The sequence below is a fragment of the Pristis pectinata genome, chromosome 25 (genome assembly GCF_009764475.1).
Source record: "Pristis pectinata isolate sPriPec2 chromosome 25, sPriPec2.1.pri, whole genome shotgun sequence".
NCBI classification, from domain to species: domain Eukaryota; kingdom Metazoa; phylum Chordata; class Chondrichthyes; order Rhinopristiformes; family Pristidae; genus Pristis; species Pristis pectinata.
This window is the reverse complement of record NC_067429.1, coordinates 24,551,723-24,570,323: the sequence shown is the minus strand read 5'-3', so window position 1 is coordinate 24,570,323 and position 18,601 is coordinate 24,551,723. Positions and strand designations below refer to the sequence as shown.

The following is an 18,601-nucleotide window of genomic DNA, read 5'->3' as shown; positions in this document are numbered from 1 at the left end:
GACAGGCACATGGACATGCAGGGAATGGAGGAATATGGTTCACGTGCAGAGGCATTTTGCATCATGGTTAGCATAGACATGATGGGCTGAAGGGCCTGTTTCTGAGCTGTACTGTTCCATGTTCTAAATGACCACGAGTCAAAATTTATTATAGTCAGGAGTTTGAAGATGCAGAATTCGTGTGATTGGCCTTTTAAATAATGTTGCTCAAGAGCTCTCAGCATTAAATGAAGGTTAGTTCCCCTGTGAATGATTAGTGACTGTTGCTTTTCAGATCAATGTGGTTGAAATTTCCCTCTTGACAATTTTTAACTACATTATTGTTGCTATCATTTGGGCAACCTGTAAAGGGAAGACAGTGTTAGTGTGTACAGAGATATTGCAGCAAAGTGAGCAGACGATACTAATGGCTGGCTGAAGACACCCAGTAACATACACAAAGTTTCAAAATTCACAAAACCAATCTGCCTGTGCAATTCCAAAGAAACTCCTAGGCCTATCTTTTTATTCTTCTCTAACAACATCATTATACTGAGTTTCTTTTCGTGGAGGATCTTACTTGCCTCCATTTATATCAGAGTTGGGGGGGGGGGGGGGAAAGAAAACTGTTTGGGTTTCGTCCTATAAATGGTTGAAACAGGGCCATGGGATGGAGATTTAAAGAATTCAGAGGACACTTAAGTGGAGGCAGAGATCTTTAGGGAGGTGGCTGATGATCAAGTTAAAGAGAACTGCTGAATTTGTGTGGAGTTCCTCACCTGTACACCAGAACATTATCGACATCATGAGCACCAACAATCAAATCTGTAAAACAAGGGAGGGCACATATAAAGGCATTGGCATGCAACTCCAAGAACCTGCTTCATCTTGCAACTAACCATGTAGTCTCAAGGAGGACCTGATGATATATCTGTGAATTTCTCCAATGTTGCAAAACTGTCTCATGGCACTGAAGATTGTTTACCCAGTCCGAGGTCCAAATAACCTATTACTTTTCATTACAAACTTTCACAACTCATTGCCGAATACCACAGCAAAGTTGCTGATTGTGTCTGTATCCATGCACACTGTGCTGGATCGGGTAGGACAGGGTTAATTACTTTGATGCCAACACCACTCTGGGACACAGTCCCACTAATGCTGTTGCTATGCTGGGGCACAGTCACAGACTCACACAGCACAGAAATAGACCATTCGCTCCATCACGTCCATGCTGACCATTAGCAACCCATCTACACCAATCCCATTTGCCAGCACTTGGTTTGTGGCCTTCTGTGCTTTGACAATTCAAGTGCTTGTCTAGATACTTGGTGCTTTTACTGTGCTTGACACAGTTGCACTGGTGCTTTACTGTGCTGCCATACTATCTGCATTAGTGAAACTGTATGTTTGTCTACAGTTTTGCTGGGATAAATGTGCTGAGATTCTGTCAACTTTACAGGTCACTGCCGACTTTCAAGTCACTGCGTCTTGATACTAGACCAGATCTTTGGTGCATTTCCATCTCAACTAAGTTAGAAGTAACACTCATCTGCGAAAACAATTTCAACCAAATCAAAGAACTGCTCCTGTTTCAGTGAATCCACTGAAAGAAATTTCTAAACTTATTCACTCTGCCTGATACTCTCACTAGGCCAGCTTCACTTCCATTCTGCTCTGGGAAGGGCCACATCTGAGAGCTTGTGCAGCCTCATGGTGCGAGACTGGAGCCTTTAACTCAGAGTCAGTATTAGATTCCTTTCACTGTGAATGGCAATAGATCTGTTGGATATTTTCTTGATGACATAATGGCCAGCGTTCATAGTTAGTTCACAATTGATCTGATTTATTGAATTCCATCCAATCACTCAGCATCAACTCACAACTAGATTGGCAGTCAGGTCTTGGTGGCACAGGTGAAATACTATATCACTCCAAAAGGTAAAGTAGTTCAGTTTTGATAAATTGTTTCCTTGGCTTTTATTTATTTCATAGGTGATTACAAAACTGCCAGGCTACATGCAAGGTGTACCTTTTTGCTTTGTTCTCACTAAAAACATGACACAGGAATATGCTTCCAATATGTAAAGCATTCATCTGCTATATTTTCTTGTGAATATTGTGTTCTCCACTAGAGAGTACTGTCAGCTCATACTGCAAGGTAGTGTCCCAGTTAATGTGTCCCTTCTTTAGAACTCATGGAATCCTTTCAGTTTCACAGTGCTAGTTTTTTGTACACACAGATACTTAAATATTACAACGACCTTCACACCAATAGTTGTTGTTCTCTGATATGCAACAAAATACATCAATTTCAGCAGATTTAATCCCCATTGGCTGTAGTACTTCCCTGTAATTTACTGGCAACCTCCATTTCTCAGGCTACATCTGATCTGAAAATACGAACCAGTTGAAAAGGTTATGAAAGACAATCCTGGGTATCCTATTTTTCCCCTCTATTAATGTGGATGAACCCTGCAGCATAACACTTGTACAAGGCTACCAAGAGTTGGAATCAAGAACCACCAGGTTAGATTGCAACTCATTTGCTTCCTCCCCAACATACATTTTACTCATTTCTGTTTGCTCGTTTGGAAAATTACTGTTCAATATCACTACAAGGTGACTTCATTGGGTGGATTTGCTTACTGGAGCCTTAGGATGGTTTGTCCCAGATACTGCCTTTGCTTCTCCCTACCCCTCCCATACTTTTCCATCCAAATGTCATATAAAAAAAGTCATTGATATTACAAAACCATCAATGATAAATGCTCAGCTAAGGGGCTTATTTATGACATTTTATAGTGTTTTAATAAGTCAAACTTTGTTCTTATTATTTAGCATTCTGGGAGTTTATTCAGTGTCTATGATTGGCCATCAATATTTGGAAACAGAAACCCACAGACTTTGCTTACCTAGACTTTCCTCAGTGTAAGTTTTTTTTGACAGAAATAATAGTGGCTTCTTATTATTTTAATTATCTACATTCCAGGCACATAACCACATGCAACAAACATGGAGATTTAAGACTTTACCTGGGAAATTATTTGCATCAATATCTGAACCTCCTTTCAATGCAAAGCCAAATCCTGCTGACATCACATCAGGATTCCAAGTTCCCTTCAGTTCTTGAAATGGCTCTTGGTAGAGGCCAGTCGCATGTCCCAGGTAAATAAACACCCTTCCATTCCCATCTTCACCAGCAAATGGGGCTCCAACTGCTACATCTGCAGAGAGGTGGGTATTTCATTACCATCTAACTCAGGTGCTGGCACAAATTATGTCAGCAGGTGTACTTTAAACAAAGAACACAAGTAGCTTCAATAGGAAGGAAATATTATAGTTCTAATGATACTACCCAAATCCCCTTCATTTCCCTTTCACCTACAATCCTCAGTATTGCTCAATGATCTCTGAACTTCACTTACAGCTTTTGCATTTTTGAAAGATATTGGAGTCAGATATTTACTTGGGACTGAGATTTAGATTATTTCCAAGACTTGGGCTCTGTCATATTGGTAGAAGGGAAATTCAAATGTATTCTAGAGCTGCATTTCGGAGAGCCATGAGTTTATCTAGGGGGTATACAATATAAAATGTGTGACTCAATGTATAAAGACTTGTAGGTAGGTTAAAAAACATGTTGTTAATCTATTTCATACCATGTGCCCTCTCATAAGCTTATCCCAGTCCCCAAACCTGCTCCTGTGTAATTAGACTTGGGACAATCCCTGGCTGATAGACAGCACCTGTGTGCAATTAATATTAATTGAAATAATCACACAGACACAATGCAAACAAACCAAGCACCTGATGTTCAGTTTGGAATCTGAAAGGAGCAGTAAACTGCAGGCCTCATTACACCCATGCCCAAACAGTGATTCAAGAGCAACCATCACAAAAAAGTGAAGTAAGGTGAAAGCAGTTGTGTTTAAAATCAAGTCAGGTGTGTTACCAAGAGCCAGAGCAAATTAAAGCCCAGGGAGATCAGTATGATAATTCCCCAGAAAGTAGTCATATTCCAGCAAGGATTACTCTTCAGCAATCCCAAATCTTTTATGGTTAAGGATTAAATGCATAACATCCTTTGCACTGCTGGCAGAATACAAACCACTTGACCTGAGACCTTTGTAGACGGTGCAGCTCAATTGGTAGATTGAACCAGCAGGTGACTCTCTGTGCTATAAATGGTAGCTAATATCTCCTTTAAAACCGCAGAGAGAGAATTAATTTTAAAATGTAATAGGGATAACCCTTTTACATTTGCATTAAGTGCATGATTCATTTACTATGTGCCCTAGGACTGTAAATTTTATACACTTCCACCTTTGTTGGGAGTGTGAGATCTGTAAAATTTATCCACCGCTGTCCTGTGTACTCCTTACCCATGTATCCATCATAATCCAGGTCCCCTAGGGAGGTTATGGCACTGCCAAATCTGCCATACTTGTCTGTCCCTGTGAAGGTCTGTGGTGGTTCTTTGAAGACTCCGGGTTTCTCCTGTAAATAAACATAGAGCCGTCCAAGCTCGTGCAGTTTGCCATCTTGTCCTCGGCTCATAAACAGCGGAGCCCCGACCAAAATATCATCTCTCCTGCATAACAGACAGAGAGGTCCATAAATAGCCAGCAATAATATAATATTAAATTAAACTGAAAGGTCCTGTGTCAGTGCCAGCATCTTATCGATATTTAAAATGAATATGGCTTAAACTGCTGCAAAATGCTGGAGGGGTCAGGCAGCATCTATGGAGAGAAATGGACAGTCAACATTTAAGGTTGAGACCCTTCATCTGAACTGAAAGATGGAGGGGAGGTGGCCAGTATAAAAAGCTGGAGGGAAGGGTGGAACAAGAGCTAGCAGGATCCAGGTGAGGAGTCTCAACCCAAAAAGATGGCTGTCCATTTCTCTCCGTAGATGCCGCCTGACCTGCTGAGTTCCTCCAGCAGTTTGTGTGTTGCTCCAGATTCCAGCATCTGCAGTCTCCTGTGCCTCCCTCTGGCTTAGACAGCTACCTAGTGGGATTTTTTTTTTGAACAACATGATCTTGTATTTTTACCTCTCAGATGTATTCTTCCCTTCAATAAACGGAATGACTCTTGTTGGGACACAGTCCATCATATTTTAATTATAGGTCATACACTGAGGTACACATATTAGAATAAATATCCACAACAAAATGGAGTACACGCCCTTCTTATTTTGCAGTGGAGTGCCGCAGTGGGTTTGGATACAGTTCCAGTGTGTTCTGGAGGTAGATTTCCATGATATATCCATAATAAGTTTGGTATTCTTCTGTAGGTATGTTGGGAAAGAGTGCTAATGTGTGTTGGGATATAGTTCTCTATTAAGTTGGGATGCATCTCTGTGATATGTTACAGGTACAGTTTAATGGTATGTTAGTGATGCAGTCTGAGACATGTTTGGGGTACAGTACTAAAGTATGTTGGGGTACAGTTCCATAGTCCAGGTAGACGGAGCCTGAGATGCATTCATCAGTCTCAAGTAATTGAGATGTCCTCCAACCAATGCAGCCATCTCCAGCATAGTCATGGAAGATGTCCATGGGCCGATGGACTGGATCTGGATCTGGATCCTGGTTACAGCGAGGATCTTGTTTCCAGGACTTTATCCATGAAAGTAACTTCAACAAATGAAGGGAGGTGAGCTGAGCTATCAATCCATTGGAAACTCCACACCATCGTTGGAAAGTATCAAATAATTTCCAACTTTTAATAGTAATAAATAACTTCGAATACATTATAGTAAAAACAATATAATGGATTTACGAAAATTGTCCTGCTTTTAAATACACTTGCAGTATTGATCCCTTGATCAGTTTAGAAAAGATCCAGAGATCCAGCAAACATTTTAAAACTATCATATTCACAAGCAAGCAGCTTCATCTTTCTTTGGAGAGGGAGTTGTACTACAGAATGGTTCCTTACCCATCACTGTTTATATCCAAGACAGTCACTGCATAGCCAAAATACGCTGCCACCTGCAAAGCAAAACCCATAGATGTGATAGTCAAAGAATCAGATATCCAACATTGGCCAACATGTGTTCTCATTGTTGACACTGACAAGTTATCAGGCATACAGTTCTTTCTTCCTTTATATCAGGAAAGTCCTGTAAGAAGGGGAGTGGGTGGTGGGGATATGTTTGGTGCAAGTCAGGTGTGAAGGCCTGAACTGACTTTGAAATGAAGCGGAGCAAGATGGCATCCTCAGGGAAGTCAACTTCGCTTCATTCTTGAATCAGACAAGGCCCTGACTCTATATTCCACCACCAGACAACTCCTACAACTCATCCCTACGGTAACGCTTTGTTCGAACCCCGCCACCACCTTCCCTACAACTAAAAACTACTTTTTATTTCTTTCCCAATTCTTACATATAGTCTTTGACCTGAAACGTTAACTCTTTCCTTTACACAGATGCTGCCTGACCTATTTTGTTGGCTGTGGCCTGCAACAGTTCTTGGTAAGATGCAGGTTGCTCTGAATTTCCTCTGTGCACCCACAGGGTAATCCAATCTTTCCAGGAGAATCTCAAGCAGGCTTTATGTCCTTGACATGCACCTGTAAATGGATTAACACCAGCCCACTGTTTCTGAGAATAAGGGTGGGTAATGCCACAGAATGAGAATGTACTCCTGTCCACTGTATTGACCGTCCAGTGCCTGGAAATCAAACTCTCCAAGGGTGAATTTCTCAGCACACTGAGATACCCTTCACACATAGGATGGACAGTTCTGTGTGACCTGTGTTGCTCTATATCAGTGTGAAATTGTCATGGCAACCAAAGGGAACCAACTGAGCAACAACAGGATGCTCTCTTTAAAGAACTAGTAGACAACTCAGAAATATTCCCAATAATTGAATGGAGATATCAACAGACAATAATAATCGAATTTACCAATTTTATAATCTGTCAAATACCTTCAGTCATTCCCACCTCCCCAAAGAATGGCTAAATATCTTTGGTTGCTCTGATAATGTTAGAGAAGGAATTTGCAATATTTCTTTAGAAATGTCCTTATCTTTGATATATATCTCTGACATATTTTCTTTCACTACACAGGATACGAGAACAGCTGTGGGTCGGGAATTGGAAGGGAGGGAGGGAATTTAGGAAAAATTACAATCACCAGGATGGTTATTTAATGGGCAATGTAGAAAAAAATCAGCATATTAGGCAAAGACCACCTGGTTTTGTGAAAGGGAAATGATGTTTGACAAACTTATGGGAGTTCAGTGAAGAAGTAACAGACGATTTTGGTAAGGGGGGGAGCTGGTGCCGTTTGATAAGGTGCCACATCACAGGTTATTGTAGGGGATGACACAGTGGTGCAGCAATTAGTAATCCTGTTGCACTGTTCCAATTGTCCCTTGTTCAAACCTGACTTCTGGTGCCGTCCATGTGGGAGTTTCCAGTTTCGTCCCACATCCCAAAGATGTGCAGGTTGGTAAGGTAATTGGCTGCCTCTAAATTACTTCCTAGTGAGTGGCTGGCAGAGAATCAGAGGGGAGGAAGAGGATGTGAGGAAGAATAGCTTAAAATTATGTGGGGAACGGGATAAAAGTCAGCATAGAGTTGATGGGTCTGAATGACCTCCCACAATGTTGTAAGAAAATATGAACAAATAAATATGAGCAAATTGAATCTCGTAGCGCAGGAGGTAACATTTTGGTGTGGAAAAGAAAATTGCTAAATAACAGGAAACAGAGAATGGGTATAATTGGGTCATATTGTTCACTGACAAGATACAATGGGATGATGTGCCACGGTGATCAGTAACAGGGCCTCAGTTTTACAATTTATATAAATGACTTGAATGAAGGGACTTAAGGTATGATTGCTAAATTTGCTGATAGCACCAAGATAGTTGGAGATGCTCTGAGCAGCAGAGAGATCTGGGAGTCCCAGTGCATGATTTGCACAGGTTAGTGTGCAGGTAAAGCAGGTAACTGGGAAAGTTAACAGAATGTTATTGCTTATTGCGCATGGAATTGAATGCAGAAGTAAGGAGGATATGTTTCAACGTGAAACTTTACTGATGAAACTACAAATGGAATACTGCGTTGGTCTCTTATTTAAGGAAAGGTGTTAATGCAATGGAAGCAGTTTAGAGAAAATTTACTAGACTAATAATTGGAAGGAGTGAGGAAAGATTGGATTGGCAAGGCTTGTCAAAAGAGTGAGATGGGACTTGATTGAAATATTTAAGATCCTGAGGAGTCTAGACAGGGTGGATGTGTAGAAGATGTTTCCTCTTGTGGGAGAATACAGAATTAGGGGTCGCTATTTAAATTAAGGGGTGGCCCATGTAAGAGATCAATGTTGATTTTTTTCTCTCTCTCAGAAGGTCATGAGTCTTTGGAAATCTCTTCCTCAAAGGGCGGTGGAAGCAGAATCTTTATATTTTTAAGGCAGAGGTAGATAAGTACTTGATAAGAAAGTGTGCGTAAGGTTACTGCAGTTGGTGGGAAGGTGGAGTTGAAGCAGCAACCATGCGAGCCTTAATCTTATTCGAAGGGCTGAGCGAGCTACTCCTCTCCTTATTTGTATGTTCATGGGATCGGCTCCCCATATTGCATTTGACATGCTATCATGTAGAATACAATAATCACCACACATTGAATCTTTATCTCCTAATTTTCTCCAAATCTTTCTTGACTTCCTAACTGTTGCTGAGGGACTCTTCACCCATTCTTTATGCTTCAGTCCAGACACCAAGTTGGCGCAGTGACACGGCTAACAGCTGCCGCAGCACAGCTCCTGTGACCCGGGTTCAGTTCTGACCTCGTGTGCTGTCTGCATGGAATTTGCACGTTCTCCCTGTGACCAGTGCAGTTTCCCTCCCATATTCCAAAGGCATGCTAGTGGGTTAATTAGTTGCTGTAAATGTCAAGGTTACAGGGACATAAATGGGACAAGTTGATTAATGGGAATGCTCTGAGAGCTGGCATGGACTAGATGAGCTGAATGCCCCCTTCTATATTGTTATGAAATATGAAATGTGGGACCTTTGGTTTCCATACCAAACTATTTGGTGTGTTTACACACACAACCACCAGAGGGAACCTTACAGATGTCCAAAATAGTCTTATTTGTTTCACTGCAAAATAATATTAAAGTCCTCTTCTGTTCTGCAGCATATGAAAGGTGACCACTGGCAAATCAATGATAGGAAGATATCGTCGTTCCTATATTAACATGGGTGTTAAAGTTCAAGGTATGAGGAAACTAGAATATTCAACATAACAAGAAGAACGAATGTGTTTAGAAATCTGACCTGCATCTGGGTTATCGTATTGCACATTAAAACCTGTTTAAAATTTGTCTTCAACTGAAAGAAAGAACCTACATTTATACATGGCTTCAGCAAGTCCCAATGTGCCTAACAGCCAATAGAAGTTGTGCAGTGTTGGAGTGTTGTACTACAGGGAGACATAGTTTCCAATCTGTCCCCCAGAGATAGAAGGTTAGATAATCTAGTGTTGTAGTTGTTAGTTGCTGTGGCTAATATAATCATATTGCTATCTTTCTGAAACGAAACAGTATTACTCAATATTTCAAAACTGATTCCCATTTCTTACCTGCTCACCAATAATGCTTTGTATGGTTGTCATATTTGTAGACCACAAGATAATTACCTGTCAAAGCAAGAGAATAACCATGGTAAATGTGTGGTATACCTGCTCTGAAATTCCAGAAGTCCCATTCGCCAATAGTTTGAGTCACAGAGCCTGTTGCTCATTATGGAATTGTTGAGGGTGCATGCCTGGCTAGAAAAAGTGTCCTATTTCCTGAAATGGTTCATCAGAGGAGGTCATCTCAATTGACAGAAAGGAGGTCCAACATGAGCTAACCACTTCATCCATTAAATATCTGAAGACAAATAACCTGGTTTGAGGTGAGTGATTCTTTCAGAGCATTTATAAGGTCCAAGACAGCTCCTACATCAGCTCCCAGCATCTAGGGAAAATGCAGTGAGTAGGATTTATGAGCTGGCCTTCAAACTCTCCCCAGAGATACCTGCAAATGGTCTGCATGTTGCTGGGACAATTCTGTGGTTAATGAATAAGTTTCAAATGCTGTAATCATTTACTAAGAGTCAACATTTATAAAATAAAAGAGAAATAATAACTTATTTTTCCTGAAGTAATAGATTATCCATAACTACTCAATGAAGATGGTTCAAAGCATTTAGATAAATAATAATCTAGATGTCAAAAAAGAGGTGTTTGAATAAAGCTGAGCAGTAGTCCTTTCATTTTTACCAAAATGATTCCAGACAGTGTTCACTCCCCCAAATGCTATAAAATTATTTAAATACTGAGTTGAAGATTTTGTTTCTTGCTTTGTTAGAGAATCTCCCAGACTCCTCGATCTCCAAGTTTAGTATAATTAATGTATCAACCTCTCCATAGCAGATGGGAGCTGCCAAGATAAAAGTTCAGAAGAACCACTTCATGACATGCTATCTCTTTTTTGCACTGCAGTTTGAGACAACGGAAGTTGTTTCAACATTCCTGTAAAATATAGAAACCGAATGTATGTTGAAATCCTCTATTTACTCTCAGTTTTAGAAGTTCAAGCCTTGGAAATTACGGTATAACCATGCACATTCACCATTCTTTGAACCAATGATATTGCTGATTTGATGTGGGGAGCGGCTTTAATTCAAATTGATGAAGCATCTGAGGTTTTCTGAGTTATGACCATAGATGGGCTTTAACGTGTTTGATTCAACATCCTTAAGAAGCACCTTTCCCGTGGTCATCCAAAGATACAATTCTGAAATAAAAATAAGAAGGCTACAGAAAATCTGTGACTGGGTTAGTTATGTTTGGGTGATATTAACTTGGTAATTTTGTTTAGCTGGGTTGGGCTTGACAGAGATGAGCAAGCTCAGGACCAGCCAAGAACAAAATTTTAAAGCATCTTTTCAACAATATTTCTGGTGCACCTTGTGGGGTTTGATCCAGGTGAATGGTTTGTTCATTTACCTATTGGGGCGGTTAAGAGCCAGTGCAGTTCTGGGAGACTGAAGTCATTTATTGGCCAGAGTGGGTAAAGGACAGCACACTTCCTTCCCCAGAGATGAAAATCTGGAGACAGTCTAGTAGTTATATGGTGACTATGACTGATAGAAATCTCAATTGGATTAAACATTTATGTAATCAATTATACATACAGAACCCAATGTGCTTTCGCCTCGGAGCTCCCACGAGATATTCTGTAGAAAGAACAGATAGATAAAAGGTTTGTTTGATAAATGGTCATTCCATTACCATTAGGGACAAAATGAACACTGTAAAGTTGACCACGTAATTTAGTTCTTGTTCTCATGTTTGAAATTCAAGCTAGAAACTTGTATTACCTCTTGTAATTTTGGGAATATGTGCAGCTGAGGTGTTAAGTCCTCCAAGGTGGAAGGGATTGTGAGAGAGTGGAGTTTAAAGAGTGGGAATACTGGATCAATTTTCAGGTAGCACCCAAAAGAGTGCAATCCATCCATTGTTGTCGGTCCGGTATCAGAACTACTTTGAGACTTGCTCCTTAGATAGAACTAGGGGCACAGTCTTGGAATGGCCATTTTGACTGAGGTGTGAAGGAATTTCTTTAATCTGAGGATTGTGAATCTCCAGAATTCTCCACCCCTTGGCTCTGTCAGTAATTGGGCATATTCAAGGTTGAGGTTTGTTGGATTTTGGAATGGAGTCAAGCGTATAAGGGAAATGTGTGGGAGAGTGAATCTGAGGTACGGATCTTACTGAGTGTTGGAACAGGCACACGAACCATGTAGTCAGTCCCAAGATCTCATGAGCAGCAATGTGGGAGAATGAGTGATGTTGTTTGGGGGTGTGAGGGGGCTGGAACATTACAAACATATGTTACCATAAATTTAAGTTAAGATAAATTATACATAACTTACATGACAACATAAACATAATGGCATTAGTGCAAGTTGAGACAGAGATAAAGAAAAGAATGTCAGTGTACACATGAACAATTTTCCAATGGAAAACAACAGGCTTCTTTACAAAACAAAGTCATTCCTTCTGGATTAATTAGCTTTGATTCGTTCCCATGGGTTTTTCCTTAGGCCTGAGTATGTAATGTGGGAATTGAGGTACTTACACTGAGTTAGGTGCCGTGTGCCAATAACTTACTTAGTCAGATGAGTACAAGCTCCACTTTCCTTGACTCAAACCATTGACTGATATAATGATCATCTTTTTGCCCTCTGGGCCCTTGTTATTTTAGCCTACACTTCTGACTCTTATACTTTGTAATAATGGTCTGTGCAAGATGCAATTAGTTGAGGATGATATTAAGGTGACCCTTAGGATTACTTGGACCATGCTAAAGTGAGACTTAACTCAATTCTAATCAAAAAGAATGTTGAGAATTTAATTCTATTGTAGTAAGACAATGCACTGTATTTCTCCAGATAATGCAGAATATCTCAATCTAGAGACTCTCAGGATTAATGGGAGCTAATGTAATTAATGTGGACATTACCTAGAATAGTACAAGACAATGAACTTTACCTTTTACCGAGTCTCCTGTGAATTCCCCCAGGGCAAGCGAGTAGGCCTGGAAAAGTAGATACATTCAGATGGTTATGAAGGTAATATCACGAGACACGTATTTCACCACCTTTCAAGCTGCATTTAACAGAACAGATTTTCAAAAGTAAGCATTCTGATACTTTCTCATCATGACAAGTCACATCTTCCACTAGAAATCAAAGTATCTGACAATATAAAACCAATCTGACAGTCACACTGACAAGATAATGTTGAATTCAAGTATCAACATGGACAATACCTTCAATAATATGTCATCTTTTTTAAACATCTACGCCTTGATATATTTTGTCTCTAACAGGAGTTTATTAAGGGTGGTTACCTGATGGAACGCCTGCAGGTATTTTTCAGGGGACAGAGGTTTTACTGGGGAGTTGTAGAGCAGGTTACTTTCATGGAACAGTTTATGCTTGGAGAAAGCCTACATTGCAGCATTGCTGCATTAAGCGATAGGAGCCTCATTCATACCTCCTCCTCAAAATCAAGCTTTCTACCCATCTGATGGTGTGGAGATATCGGGGAAAGTACCATCAATGCTGTCTCCACAAGATCCCCCAAATTCATTGGAAGGGTCAGTGTCCTCTCTCAGACCAACGTCCTCAGTGCTGAGGTCCAAGTTATTTTCAGTTAACCACTGCGGACAGGTCATGTCAATTGCACACTCCCAAAACTGACACTCTATTCTGATGACACAAGAGACGGCCGATGCTGGAATCTGGAGCAACACACAAAATGCTGGAGGAATTCAGCAGGTCAGGCAGCATCTATAGAGGAAAATGGACAGTTGACGTTTCGGGTCGAAACCCTTCATCTGGACTCTTTCTAGCATCTGCAGTCTCTTGTGTCTCCATTTTGTTACTCCACTGCAAAGTCCACTTCAAGACATGCCAACATTGAAGAAGCTTCCCTCCTCCCTTCGACAGGATTTCTGTGAGACCCTTTCTCATTGCTCCCCCTCTGCAATCTCTGCTGCTCTTCGACCGCACTCTCATCCAGACTCACTACAACAGCCAGCCCAGATGAAGGGTCTTGACCTGAAATGTCGACTGTCCATTTCCCTCCATAGATGCTGCCTGACCTGCTGAGTTCCTCCAGCAGTTTTTTTTTCGCTCCAGAATCTGCATTTTCTTGTGTCTTCACTCCATTCCGAGCTCTGTCGTGGAACGAGGTTACCAGACAGACGGAGGAGAAGATTCAAGGATGTGCTCAAAACTTCCTTGAAGAAATCCATCACCCCCATCGACACCTGACTCTTTAGCCCGTGGTCATTCAAAACACAGGAGGAACATTTGGGATGGTTTGGGGAATCAGGAGCACACAGAGGTCCTGCAGAAGGAGTGGATATCTCATAAGCTACCCACCCACTCACCCCATCAGGCACATCCTGTCCCATCTGTGGAAGAGTCTGGGGTTTCCACATAGATCTCATCAGAACCTACAACACTTCAGTGGAAGAATCAAGCCTGAAGCAGAAGAAGAACACTCTTGTCAAAGAGTAGAGTGGATGTGACGAGATGCACAGTCAGACTGGAGATGGATTGAGTTAACTCTGATGGTTTTAGCCTGTCTTCCGCTAATTAATTACACAGACTCTACTGAGCATGATGTAAACAGTGGCTACTTTCTTTATCAGCATACTTGAAATACTGGGCATTCTTACAACATTACACTGTATCCTTAAAGAGAAAATACAGGATATAGAATACAGTAAAATGCTGGAGCCTTACCCATAAAGCTGTATCTTGTGTCCCTTTTGCATCTTCAGTTTGTTTCTTTGATCCCAATACTTTTAGAGGATAGTTGTAGTCGTAATTTTGGAGAATCTGATCAACCTTGGCAGCGATCAACTGACCTGATAGGATTACAGGATGTTTAAACATTTATCTTTCAGGCACTTTACACAAGTGAATATCTTGCAGACAACATGAGTTGGATGGCATGAGACAGACAGGTGTGGAGGGGAGTGGTGGGACAATGCTTGTGCCTGACACTGTGGGGCAAGTCCCAGATGTTGATAGTATCATTGAGGAAGAGGAGAAATTAAATAGGACAGGGAATGTGATTCAGAGTTCAGTTTTGCAAGACATCTTACTGGATATTAAGTTGAGCCTTTGCCTCAATTTAATATCCAGTAAAACCTGAAAATTAGAGAATGCCTGATATCCAGTCATTGTCATTCAACCCACCATGTCCATGTCACCAGCACTAATCCCATTTCCCTGCATATTGAGGTCAACACTTCACTACATATCCTCTTCGTAGGGCTGAAAATTTGGAGTCCTGTAGTTTTCCACATGACAGCAATGTTTCATGAATATGTGTGTCTAACCTGCGTCATTTGGCACAGCAGAAGGTTCAATCCAGTATGATAACAATGAAGCACAATGGACTAAGGTTGTCCCTCAGAGCTGCTCCCATAATCCTGTCATAACTTTTCCAAAAGAGTGGAAATGATTTCCAGCAAAAATTTGTGGCGAGGAAGTAGGAAATTTTTGAGAAAAAAATCATCCGTAATTAATCATTTCTCCTCTGAGCTTTGGCATAAAGTATGTGCGGCACGCAAGTGATTTTTTTTTTTACTGAGTAATACCATCTCGGACCTGTTGGCACCCTGAAGTAAGGTACAGTCTAAATCACCAAGTTCCTGAAGATAAAGATATTCTGATTGTGTTGTGATCAGTGGGAAACTGTGCCACTGTGGTGATGAGAAATCAAAATTCAGGGTTAGAAAAGATTTTCAGGGAAGGGAAAGGGTTCAAAGCTGCATGCACAATACCACATTCAGTTCAAAGAACGGAAAATTGTATTGACTACAGATTGTGTGTACTGATACAAGCTCTTGATTTATATCATACAAGGACAGGAAATGAAGAGGGCTCTTCTGTTTCTTCTTCCATTCAATTAAATTATTTTCTGCTTTTGCCATAGAGTTCATAGAGTCACACCGCTTGGAAACAGGTCTCTTGGTTCATCATTGGGCACCCGTTTACATTAATCCCATTTTATTCTCCCTATATTCCTGTCAATCTCCCCCTGCCCCTCCCCACCAGATTCTTCTACCTCTCACCAATGGACTGGGGGCAAGCTACAGTGGCCAATTAACCAACTTACCTGCAAGTCTTTTGGGATGTGGGAGGAAACCAGAGCTTGAGGAAGCCCACACAGTCGCAGGGAGAACGTGCAAACTTCACAGTGACTGAATCAGAGATGAGGATTGGCCTTGGACTGCTGGAGCTATGGGGCCCACAGCTCCTACCCTCTGTGCTTCTGCTGCCTCTGTATTCCTGAATCTAAACTTTGCCTCACACGTTTCTTGTTAGCCTTCTATACAAATAGCAATATTGTCATAAATTTTAATTGACCTGATATCCAGAACATTTTGACATGAGAGAACACCAGATTCTTCAATAAAAAGTGCTTGCTGTATCTGTCCATTGTGCTTCATTATTATCATACTGGATTGAACCTTCTGATGTGCCAAAAGATTTATACCTCTTTAACTGAAGCTTTTAATATTACAATGTTACACCAATTTCTTGGCAATAAGTTTGTTTAATTTATGAGATTCATACCCGCCCAGATTCCGCCTTCCATTATGTTAGGTTTCCAGGTTGTATTGATTACATAAACTGAGCCTCAGAAACATGTAGCCACAAGAAATATATAAACATACTAAGGCAGCTAAGAAAACATCAAATACCAAATATAAAATACAAATGCAGGTGCTAGAAATCTGCAATAAAATCAGAAAATATTTGAAATACTCAGCAGGTCAGGCAGCACCTGTGGAGAGAGAAACACAATTAATTTTCTAGCGTGATGAACCTTTATCACAATGGTTTTAATCCTATCCTGATGATAGGTCATCCCTCTGAAATGGTAACTCTGTTTCTCTCTCCACAGATTCTGTGAGGCTCGCTGAACATTTACCTTTCTCAGGTAAATTTGCACCCATCTCATCTGGAGTGTAACAAATTCAGTAACCTTAATCCTGTTCCTAGGGCATAACGTCTGTATGATGCTACTTTTAAATTGCCATTAAATTGGTGTTCACATTTAGTGGTGTCACGAGGATGACTTGGTAACTAGAAATGATGTATCTGGTATGATTACTAATATCGGGAGTTAGTTCCACAGCAGCTGTAAGTGTGCTGGTGGGGCAAGGTACACAGGATGACATTCTGCACCAAAGCTGTGCAATGGGCTGCATTGTCCTGGATCCTTTCCTCTGTCCAAAGGCAGTGCACACTCTTTAGAGGTGGCCAACTGAGCTGATCCTCTGTGGTCAGAGGCATCGTGCGAGGTGGAGCAGGGCTGTGTCACAAGTAGGCCCCAAGTGATGGATTCTGAGGCTCAGCACTCCCCATATGCCCTGACACTGTCAAAAGCTTTAAAACTATTTTAAACTGTCTCTGCAGTCAGGTACATTTATAAACTGTTATAATTGGTTTAAATTATTTTTTTTTAAATAATATATTTTTAAAATATTAAATTAAAAGAACCATAAAATGATAACAAAAATATTTTAAAAAATAAAGTAAAATAAGTAATCCACTGCTGTTCACTTATATTTTTGCACTGGGTTGTTTTCCTACACTTCGATGGTATTAAAACAGAACTGTGATTTACCCTACGGCGGTTTGTGAAATCACCTAAAAATGAAATCTTCAGTTGCAAAGTTCCCAGGACATGTTGTTGGCCTTCTCTGTGTAATGTCAGACTGCAGCTGACATTGTTGGTCTCAGTGCACTTCCCTATTGATCTATTGCAAGGACTTCTAGCACCTCCAAGTCAGCTCTTAAAGGGGTACACAGTACACGTAAAACCCATCCAGCTGCAAGGCGCTGTTGCTATGACTGAATGGTTGCTGCAATGATGGGAAAGGCGAGAACTTGAGAGTGTAAATTGGGATGACATCTTTGAAGGGAAATGTACTACGGAGATGTGGTCGATGTTCAGGGATCTATTGCAGGATGTTAGGGATAAATTTGTCCTGGTGAGGCAGGGAAGGAATGGCAGGGTGAAGGGACCATTGGTGACAAGAGAGGTGGAACAACTAGTTAGGAAGAAGGAGGCAGCATACATAAGGTGTAAGTATCAAGGATCAGATAGGGCTCATGAGGAATATAGAGTAGCAAGGAAGGAACTTAGGAAGGGGCTGAGGAGAGCGAGAAGGGGACATGAAAAGGCTTTGGCGAGTAGGGTTAAGGAGAATCCCAAGGCTTTCTTCTCGTACGTGAAGAGCAGAAGGATGGCTAGAGTAAAGGTAGGTCTGATTAAAGACAAAGGTGGGAAGATGTGCCTGGAAGCTGTGGAAGTGGGTGAGGTTCTCAATGAATACTTCCCTTCAGTATTCACCAAGGAAAGGGGTCTTGATGATGCTGAGGACAGTGTTGGTAAGGGTAATGTTCTAGAGTATGTAGATATCAAGAGAGAGGATGTGTTGGAGCTGTTAGAAAACATTAGGACAGATAAGTCCCCGGGGCCTGACGGAATATTCCTCAGGCTGCTTCGTAAGGCAAGGGAGGAGATTGCTGAACCATTGGCTAGGATCTTTGAGTCCTCGTTGTCCACGGGAATGGTACCGGAGGATTGGAGGGTGGCGAATGTTGTCCCCTTATTCAAAAAAGGTAGTAGGGATAGTCCAGGGAATTACAGACCAGCGAGCCTTACATCTGTGGTGGGTAAGCTGTTAGAAAGGATTCTAAGAGATAGGATCTATGAGCATTTAGAGAATCATGGATTGATTAGGGACAGCCAGCATGGCTTTGTGAAGGGAAGATCTTGCCTCACAAGCCTGATAGGGTTCTTTAAGGAGGTGACCAGGAAGATTGATGAGGGTAGTGCAGTAGATGTGGTCTACATGGATTTTAGTAAGGCGTTTGACGAGGTTCCACATGGTAGGCTTCTTCAGAAGGTTTGAGGCCAAGGGATCCAGGGAGGCTTGGCCGTGTGGATTCAGAATTGGCTTGCCTGTAGAAAGCAGAGGGTTGTGGTGGAGGGAGTGCATTCAGATTG

At 41.2% G+C, this 18,601-nt stretch overlaps 1 protein-coding gene across 1 annotated transcript in view; it reads right to left on the bottom strand.

Annotated features, from left to right (window-relative positions):
* The window catches only part of LOC127582836 (integrin alpha-8-like), a 100,443-nt gene that overhangs the window by 44,069 nt on the left and 37,773 nt on the right, over window positions 1–18,601 (bottom strand). The window contains exons 7-13 of the mRNA XM_052038402.1: window positions 14,311–14,435; window positions 11,185–11,226; window positions 9,584–9,640; window positions 5,928–5,980; window positions 4,365–4,573; window positions 3,015–3,206; window positions 759–804 (exon numbers count right to left, since the gene is read on the bottom strand). Coding sequence (XP_051894362.1) covers window positions 759–804; window positions 3,015–3,206; window positions 4,365–4,573; window positions 5,928–5,980; window positions 9,584–9,640; window positions 11,185–11,226; window positions 14,311–14,435 — 724 coding nt within the window. The remainder of the gene's footprint in view (window positions 1–758; window positions 805–3,014; window positions 3,207–4,364; window positions 4,574–5,927; window positions 5,981–9,583; window positions 9,641–11,184; window positions 11,227–14,310; window positions 14,436–18,601) is intronic.